Source organism: Phaseolus vulgaris, chromosome 9 (genome assembly GCF_000499845.2).
Source record: "Phaseolus vulgaris cultivar G19833 chromosome 9, P. vulgaris v2.0, whole genome shotgun sequence".
Classification (NCBI taxonomy): domain Eukaryota; kingdom Viridiplantae; phylum Streptophyta; class Magnoliopsida; order Fabales; family Fabaceae; genus Phaseolus; species Phaseolus vulgaris.
In genome coordinates this window covers 29,824,136-29,834,477 of record NC_023751.2, presented here as the reverse complement: position 1 = coordinate 29,834,477, position 10,342 = coordinate 29,824,136, and the positions used below count along the sequence as shown (strand labels likewise).

Sequence of the window (10,342 nt, the reverse complement as noted above, 5' to 3'; positions counted from 1 at the left end):
TAAGGGGAAACATTATAGATTTAATGTTTTTATAATATTATAATTACATAATAAAAATATTTGCAGTTTTATATCAAAATAACTAGTCATGGTGGATAGTTTATTATCAATCTTAAAATTAATAAAGTTGACTATGTTTATAAGAATAAAAAAAAGTAAGAAATGTGTACAAAAATATTATAAAAAAAATCATATTAATAATTGTATTATAGAGTTATAGTTATAAATTATTATAAAAAAAATCTATACCTATATATAAAGGAGATTCTCTCTTAACTACTCTTAATTTTTTTTTCTATTTTATCCTTATATTAATATTTAATTTTATTATTGTATTATGGTCATTGTGTCATTTCTTATTCTCCTCTTAAGAGCTCTTAATTTTTTTTCCTATTTTATCCTTATATTAATATTTAATTTTATTATTGTATTATGGTCATTGTGTCATTTCTTATTCTCCTCTTAACTCTCTTAATTTGTTTTTTCATCTTATCTTTACTTAATAATTTATTGTATTAATTTATTTTGGTTATTTGGACATTTTATAATTTCAAAAATTAATAAAATAATTTTTTAATTTTTTAATTTATTTTATTTGTTTTGATTAATTAATTTTCTGTTTTAAAGATCTTTTTCTCTATTAAATAAAAAATTAAAGATATTTGTAATTAATATTTTGTAGACCACTTTAGCAGGAGAGTGGAGATTTGGTACGTTACTTTTATGATTTAAAAAGATATTCTCCACTACACATAACTCACGTATCCTACTTCCCACTTTCTCTCTCCTATATAGGTACCTACTTCCCACTTTCTCTCTCCACTACACATAACTCACGTATCCTACTTCCCACTTTCTCTCTCCTATATAGGTACCTACTTCCCACTTTCTCTCTCCACTACACATAACACATCCTTTTTTTTACCATACTTCTCACTTTCTTTTCTCTTTCCTTTTCATTTTCATGTAAAATCATACTTTCATTTCTTTGATTAATCTTGCACTTTTCATTGATTGTTTGTGAGTTTTTGGGGTTTTTTTTGCAGTGGCTTTGGATCAGTGATTGGGAAAATCTCGACAAACTATGGTGTTCTAGGAGCATCTCTCCAAGGTTTCACTAGTGCAGAAACATAAAACAAATGCGGCTATTTCGAATTTATAAATGCGGTTTTACAACCGCATTTGATCAACACGCAATTGTAAATCAAGAAATATAAATGCGGCTATATAGCCGCATTTATAAATACCATTTACAAGTGCGGTTATTTGCTTTAACCGCACTTGTATATGCCAAATCATTAAAAAAAAATTAAAAATTTTAAAACATCGTTAATCTTGTGTGAAGTCAACGTTGATGAAGAGTCACGGGAGCGAACAACGGTGGCGGCAGCAGAAGCAACGGCGGACAAGGAAGCAGCAACGGAGCAAACCAAAAAATCCACAAGAAACCACGAATACAATGAAAGAGTGCTCCGAGACCACCAATGCAAGGAAAAAAACATATATAAGAAAAACGAAAAACATTTATGCATATATTTGTGAAGATGAAGAGGAAGAAAGAGAGTTCAAAAACTTACATTGCACAAATGGAATGCAGATGCAGCAGAAGAACTCAGCAGTAGAATGCGGTTATTTGAATAACCGCATTCGTAAATCAAGCACTTTGATTTACAAGTGCGGTTATACAAATAACCGCATTCGTAAATCAAAATAATTTCAAAAATGCCACCGCGTTTTTTACGAAAGCGGGTAGCGCAAAAGCCGCACTAAATAAAGCGTATCATTTTCTTCTTTTTGCACTAGTGTTTATTTCTTTTCAAGAAACTATGCAGGTTTTTTGTCTAATGATTATGAAGGTTTTGTTGTGTCTAATGAGGGTCTAGCCTATACTTAAGACTGAAAAAGATATTGATGTAAGTTCTTTAGAAGAAGAATTTGTCGAAGACCTTCTTGAGCAACATAATGAGATTGAGTATATGTAATCTACTTTTGCAAATCAATGACATATGATCTTAACAACCTACTTTTGCGTTGTTCCCTTTTTGTTTTCTTCCTTTTTCTTCTTCTTTGGGCAATTCATTATCTACCATGAATTTGAATTATATGCATATATATTACGGTATGTAGATGTACACTACATTTCATTTCTTTCTTCTAGGAGAGAAGAATACTATGCAATTTTGAGAGAAAGTTGGTTAAGAAAGAGTCCTATTTCAATGGGTATCAAAAAAGTGCAACAAATCTAATACATATACCTCAAATTTTTATATCTTAATTATAAAGCATTAAAGTTAAATACATATTAATTATTGTTTTTATGATCATTTAATATCTGTTGTGATTTTCTTCTGCCTATCATAATTCTTTGGTGTTGTGACCGTCTTTGTAATTTGATAACATAGAACCTGTGTTTTCTCAATATTGCACTACATTATAATTCAAACCTTTTTAACTTTTTTGCTTTGCTTTATATTAAAAAATGGAAAGTGATAACTTCTCATAATCTAATTTCACCTCCGCAATCATAGAATAATGTTTTTTCATCATTACTCTAATTCAAAATTGAACAGTAAAATTAGTATGTAAAATGTTTCAATTTTTTATTTTATGCATTATCTTATTTTGGTTTATATTTTTATTTTATTTTATGCATTATCTTATTTTGGTTTATAAAAAAAAATGGAAAGTGATAACTTCTCATACTCTAATTTCACGTCCGCAATCATAGAATAATGTTTTTTCATCATTACTCTAATTCAAATTTGAACAGTAAAATTAGTATGTAAAATGTTTCAATTTTTTATTTTATGCATTATCTTATTTTGGTTTATATTTTTTTTATTTTATGCATTATCTTATTTTGGTTTATATTTTTATTTATGAAGTTCTGATTTTTTTTTATGTTGTGGAACATAATTTAATGGGAGGTCTTTTAAAATTATTGTGTAAACCATAATAAACATAATTTTACTAAATTTAATGAGTTTTAATAATATTCAATCAATATGCATTTAAAAAAAATATTTTTTATGACATAATTTTCACAATCTATATTAAAAAAAAATAGTATATATATATATAATCGTTTATATATTTGATTTAAAAATTTAAATATTACTATAATCACTAAAATAATGTATTAATTAAGACCTAAGTTTCTTTTAGTTTGAAATACTAATTAAAATCAAACTTCTATAGATTTGATGAATAGTTAAATCAATAAAAATAAAAAATATTGATACATAATAATAATAACATTAATAAGAAAAATAAAAAACAGAATAATTATAAAATAAAATATTAGATACATAATAATAAAAATAAAATATAAATATACATTAAAAAAAAATAAAAAATGCAAGTACACAGACGCGTTTATATAATAATAATAATAAAATATTGTTAATAAATAAAAATTATTAGTATTATTAAACAAAAATAATAAATATTTTTTGTTTTCCTTTTATTTTTATGTTTTCAATTACTTCTTTTCAATAAAACAATTTCCTGTTCTTTCGGTTTCAACTCCCACTATTTTTTTTTTCTCAATCAAACCAAATATAAAAAGAGAAGTAACGCCAAGAACGCTGGAAGATTCCGAAAAAATCAGAATCCATTTCCCACTCACTACAAGGAAATGAAAAATGATTAATTATCAATGAAGTATAAATGTAATGTTAAAAAGAAATGAAAAACACGTAATGTTTTTAAAACAAAATGGAAGATTTTGATAGAATTTTAAAAAACAGTGAAATTTTAGTATAATTTAAGAAAATATAATGTATTTCAGAATTAGAATTTTGGTTTTGTTTTTCATAGTTCTGAAATTATTATTATTTAATTCAAACTTTAAATCTCTTAATTACTTATAATAAATAAACTATTAAAATATATTTTTATTAATATTTTTTTACTTAAAAGGTAAATTTTTAAGTGTGAAATATATTATAATATTATAACATTCATATCATTAATAAATTAATATAAAATTTTAATCTACATTATAAGTAACCACGGAAAAAATAACAATAATCAATTTTAATAATTTTTTTACTATAAATATAATTTAAAGTTTAAACTATGAATAAATATAATAATAAATATTAGTAGGCAGTGAAACAAAGCACTGGGAGAAGCTTCGTAAACCTTGACTTTGTCTTATGCGCGTATCTGGAAACAGAAAGCCACACTCTGTCCTTTTTCTGCTGTGCGCGTGACTCAGTGCAACTCGTGCACGTATAACAAAACCCAACACAAAAACCTCGCTTTTTTACTTTTTGTGACGATTGTGCACACACTGAGTGAGAGGGTCTTCCAAATTTCTGACCCAATTCTGCATCAGATTCTTTGCGAGATTTTCATGTGTGTCCCATTTCATTGGAAAGTCCATAAATTCTCCGTGTGGTGTTATGTCTTTGTTCTTGTTTGAAAAGTGTATACAGTTTTACACTCCAATTCTCCCCTTTCTAAGCAAACCAATCATCTTCTTCATGTGTTTCTGAAGTTTTTCACCTTCCTTTTGTTTCGGACCAAAACACCCTTTTACTACAAGATCCCGTTCGCGCTTACTCTCTTCTGTCTCACAATCTGATTCCTGAATTTTGGTTCGGTTGAGATTCTGTTGTGGTAACTGGTAAGTGGTTGCTTTCTGTCATCGATTTGTTCTTTGTTGTGATATATATTTTAATTGATCTTCTTCTTCTTTGTATGTAATAGTGCTGGAATTTGGCAAATAGTATTTTATTTAAGGCTCGAAATTTCGATTATTGTTCTGTTTCTGAGACACGGCACGTGGAGTATTAGAATTTCAAAACTAGCTTTCTTCATTTTCTTGGGTTTTGAAATTGATCTTTTAATGACAATTGCCTTAGATGCATTGATTGAAGAAAAAATAACAATCTTTTCCACCTATCATTCTTTGATGATTGTTAATTGAAGGGTGGTTGTGCTGTACTTGATAATTGGTGATAGGTTCAATAAGCAGGTTTTGGAATGGCAGAAAGCATAAGGTATTCTGCGATATCTCGTACTAAAAGTGAACAAACGGCAATGAAGGAGACACTTCGTGCCCAGCAGCAACTTCTGGAAAAGCTATATGCTGAGTTGGATGAGGAAAGAGAAGCTTCAGCTACTGCAACGAGTGAAGCACTGGACATGATACTGCGTTTGCAGGGAGAGAAGGCTGTGGTGAAGATGGAGGCAAGTCACTACAAGAGGGTGGCAGAAGAGAAGATAGGCCATGCTGAGGCCTCTCTCGAGGCTTTTGAGGAACTTATGTATCAGAAGGAAATGTTAATTGTGTCTCTCGAATTTCAAGTCCAGGCTTACAGACACAAACTCTTGAGCTTGGGATGTGAGCTTAGTGTTAATGAGTTTGAGTTCCAAGAAGATCTGTTTCCGAATAGAAGTGATAAAAGAAATGGAGAAAATGGGGGTCAGAGTAGCACTGTTAGAAGGCTACATTCAATGCCCACACTTCAGTTGCTGAATTCCCTGAGAGCTGCTACCATGGAAAGATCACCTAGTCCAGTTCTTGATGTGATTCCTAAGATAATAGTGGAGGAGAATACTGGCAAGGAAGTAGCTCAACCTAGCTTGGATTTGACAAGAAAGACTGTTGACTTTTCATGTGGCAGTGGAAATCTGGATTCTTATTTTAACCAGATAAAGGAGTTGAATGAACAAGTGAAGGTCATTTCAGATTGTGCTGAAGGAGAAAAGAGTGCAAATTTGAGTAGTAGAAGAAGGAGGTCCTCTTCAATTGTATCGCAGGCTAGCATTGACAGGTTGCTCTCTAATAACATTGAAGTGAGTCAAGGTGAAAGTACCCATAATGGAGGAGTTGATAATGATTCTCCTTGCTTGCATAATGTCCATGATGTGTTTGAAGTCCCACAAACTAGTAAAAAGCATGAAGACAGTGAACACCTGGGAAAAAAGGTTAAGAAATGGAATTTGGATGCAGAGAAGAGATTAACAAAACCAGATTCTGAGGAAATGGTTGAAAGACCTGTTAAACTTGGCGCAGAAAAGAAAAAGAGTATGTTTAAAGTGCATAGTGAAATCAAAACTCCTTGTCCTACAGTTATGATGATGACTGTCAGTGAGCATAAAAAAGAAGGGATGAGCGAGGTTTGCAATTCTCAATCAGGGTTTCATAAGCTGAAACAGAGAATTGAGAGGCTTGAGAGGGGGAGAGTTAGTGCGAAGCAAGAGATTACCCATGAAAGGAATGGGGAAGAACAGTTGAGGCTGTTAAATAACATACAAAGTCAACTCCAAACAATACAATCAGAGATAAGAGGCTTGAAAACCAAAAAAGCTGCTCCTAAGGACGATGTATCTTTGGTTTCTCTCCAAGAGGTAGATATAATTTCGTGCTTTTTCCCTTGACTTTTGAAAGGAACAAAAATGGTGGGTGTTTGCCTGAGTTTTTCTTTGATTCTCTGTGGTGTACACTCTACCTTTGTATTACTATTAGCCTTATCTCTATTGTTAATCTTAATAATATTTGAAATTTTGTTTCTCTTTCAATCTCTGAATATGGTACGCATGAATTTTATATGGTATCAGATATTGTTTGTACATTAGTGTGATTGTGATGATCATGGGGTACTGTTGATGAAGCTTTGAATTATTTGTGCTCTTAAACTTCAAATAAGAACTAATGATAGTAAATTTCTATGAACAGGCAATGTTGCACTTTTGGCTTTGAAGAAGTACCTGCAGAATGACCATCTTAGACGATCAATCAACTCACTGCATTACATGTACATACGGTTTGTATACACAGGAATTTTTTTGAGGGGTAGTGGAGTTGTTACAAGAAGATAGAATTAGATCCTCTGATTTGAATTGTTACCAACAGATGTGATATACACTAGTATGAACACAAATTGAAAGTTTGTTTCCCTTGTCTTCTTTCTTCTTGAGATTGAGATTTTGGCAATCATAGCTATTAGATTGAAAACTTTCTATAGTGCAAAAATGATACTGTATGATCAGTGTTATATGGAAGTAGATGTAAATGAATGCCCTTAATTACTCTGTTTGTGTATGTTTATCAAGGAAGGGAATGTTTATGGCATTTCTCACTTCAGTTTCACCCTTTTGTTAAATATTAACAAGTTTGATTATGATAGTTAATTCAGTTTTTAAAAGACTATTTTAAGTACTGAATAAGTAAGAAGTCCTACAATTAGACCATGTTATTAAAATATATTTTTAAAAATCAATTTGACCAAAAATTAAAGATTATTTTATCATTAGATTATAATCTCTAAATTAAAGTTGTTACACAATTTTAAATTAGATTTTTTATTTTTTAAAAGAAAAACTTAAATCACAGCATGTCACGCCCTTGAAATAAAATGATGATATTCTTGAGATATATATAAATCACAGTTCATTTTAATGGCTGAAAAGCTTTCCAATTACCAATAAAAGAAGGCTAAATAATTTGAGTTTTAATCAACCAAGAAGCTCATCATTTTCTTTTCCTTTTCAATAGATTAACATCATCACTATTGAAGAATTTATTACAATCTTCTAATAAACTACTTGGTGAACCCGATGCACAAATTTTTCTTTAATAATTTGAAAAAATTGATTGATTTATTTTTAAATCATAGCAAATAATACATGCCTTTTTTTCAGATATGATCTTAATTGTTTGGTTAATATATAATTCCTTTTACGAGATATCACTTAAGATAGTTTAGGTGACCATCTTTTTTTATAATTTTTTTCTTGGTTTTAATTGAGTTAAATAATGTATATGGATGCATTTTAATGGAGTATTATGTAAAATGAAATATGAGGAATGAGATTCAGAATCTTGAGGTATCACGTTAGTGACTAAAACTAGTTTAATGGTCAAAGTTTGAATTAAAATAAGTACCAATTTATTAATAAAAATTCGAAATAAAAAATTTGTACAAAAAATTATGACCTTATATGGAGTGAAAGTCGAATAGCATCTATTAGTAAAGGTGGTCTTATTTGGCTTATAATTGTGCAATATTGATGTGAATTGGCTTGTATGATAAGAACATTCATTGCGTAAAAGTTCTAGTTTTTTTCAAAGATTTTTCTTGACTTTTTTTCTATTTTAGGATTAGGTTGCATATTGATGCAAAAACCACTCATTGTTGCATATGCTTCAAGATAATTACGTTCATATGAAGCAAACTATCTAATGTAATTTGAAACTAGTTGTGGTCTTTGCACTTAAAAATTAAAGAAACTAACATATGCAATAAAAGAGATGATTGAAAATTCTCAAAGATTATAATTTTGGGTTGTTTTATCATTTTGGAAAAGTTAAAATGGGGCTAAGAAAAAAATCACCTCACATATGTACCATGGAAGTCAAAGAATGGTAGCAAATACAAAAATTTAGGGATCTTAATTTGACAATAAAAGTTCGACCTGAAAAGTTCATATTTGGATATATTGAAAATTATCAATGATTTCCTTAATTATGAAGTGGAAGTGGGATAGAATTTTAAGAAATTTTGAGTGTAGTCTACCAAGATCTAAGTATAATTGTGACATATTATGTGTGGTTATAGATTCATAAACGAATACCATTTATTTTTCTTCAATCAACATGAGATGCAAATTGGAGAAACTTGTATAGTTGTATATCAAAGAAATTGTTTTGCTACATGAAATTTCTACAAGCACTATGTTAAATGGAGAAACATGAATTATTTCAAAATTTTGGAAAAGTTTTAAAACTAAGCTAAAGTTTGACTCAAATTACTATCCACAAATTAACAGGCAAATAAAAAGATCAATGCAATCATTGGAAGTTTTACTACGAGCATATGTTATCGAACAACAAAGGGTATAAGACGAGTGCTTACCTTTGGTCAAATTCACATAAAAAAATAACTTTCACATCAACATTGGATTGTTACCATACGAGACATTATATGAAGGAAAATGAAAAACATTGTTATAGTGGTACACTATTTATACTTAAGAGCGTAAAAACTTAGACACTACGATTCAATTGTGACTTGTCCAACCTAACATACATCACTAGACAATTGATGTCACTTTCAGCAATCTCCCCCATCAACAATTGTCCCACTAAGAATTGAACTCTTCGATTGTGACTTAGCCCACCTGGCCTACGCCACAAGACAATTGTGCAACCTGCAACAATGTCCCCTTAAACAATTGTTCCATTGGAAATCGAACTTGTGACATTGATTCTAATACCTATTTTTGGATCAAACACTTACTATAAGGTTAAAAGTTATAACTGATAGTCAAAACACAATTCTTTCTACTTAAGAGCACAACAGTACAAGTGTCACGATTCAATTGTGACTTGACCCACCTAGTATATGTCATTGAACAATTGATGTCACTTGTAATAGGAAACTCTACGTGGAAACCTAAAGAAAGAAAAACAAGAAATGTAACCTTATCTTTTTAAAACCTTCAAAAGCAAAATTCCTAAAAGGCAAAACACTTGTAACACCCTATTTTTACAATAAATTATAGGTAATAATTTTAATTATTAATTTAATGTGTAACTTACTTTGTAAAATCAACTTTACTTCCCTCATGTAAGTAAAAAAATTATGGAAAATTTAAATTTGTTTATATGAAAATAATATTTCAAATATACAAAATATAAATTTAATATAATTATGCTAAAAGGGAAAAATAAAAATACTAACCTTATAAAAAGTTGTTAATTGGTGGACCAAGATTTTAGATACACCAAAGCAAAGAAAAGAAGAGATTTTCTTTTACATTAAATTTGTATCATTTCAATTCATGATAGAAATTAAAAAAAAAACTCTTGGTCAAACAAATCCAATTACATATCAACAACATTGAAATAATTACAATTAGAATAGTAGAAAACCAAATCTCAGCTAAGGAACTCAGAATCAAACTAGAAAATAAGAAAGCTAATGCAAAAGCAATAAAGTGCATAAAGTTATTGCATTATTGGAAAGTAAAGAGAAAGTAGAGAAGAATGAACCAATTGAAAGATGAAGTGGATTAATTGAATTAAGAGTGCTTAAACTTTGTAAATTACATAAAGTAAAAATGCTTTTGAATTTCTTTTTAAAGAGCAAGAAAGTAGAGAGAAAATAGAATTCTAGGAATCAAGTAAAATGTAAAAAATGAAAAATGACTTAAAGTGTACAAAGTAATGTTCAAAGTCCTAAGGTAAATGATGATATTTTTCCGAATCTGAAAAATTTTACTTAGCGAATTTGAATTCACTAAGCATAATTTTATCATACATATATATCTCACTTTTTTTTTTATAAAAGGTGTTATGTGATCTCATTTAAAAAAATATGTTTTT

General features: G+C 29.1%; 1 protein-coding gene across 2 annotated transcripts; it reads left to right on the top strand.

The window, feature by feature from the left end:
* The first annotated feature begins 4,127 nt into the window (after positions 1-4,127).
* Positions 4,128-7,105, top strand: LOC137822485 (uncharacterized). 2 transcript variants are annotated; one of them, XM_068627382.1, is made up of 3 exons: positions 4,128-4,633; positions 4,972-6,363; positions 6,692-7,105. In XM_068627382.1, the coding sequence occupies exons 2-3, from the start codon at positions 4,993-4,995 to the stop codon at positions 6,713-6,715; spliced, it is 1,395 nt and encodes a 464-aa protein (XP_068483483.1). In that variant the 5' UTR covers positions 4,128-4,633; positions 4,972-4,992; the 3' UTR covers positions 6,716-7,105. The 2 variants fall into 2 exon arrangements, with proteins under 2 accessions (XP_068483483.1, XP_068483484.1); XM_068627383.1 differs by having other exon boundaries at positions 4,231-4,633; positions 4,985-6,363.
* Positions 7,106-10,342: the final 3,237 nt, after the last annotated feature.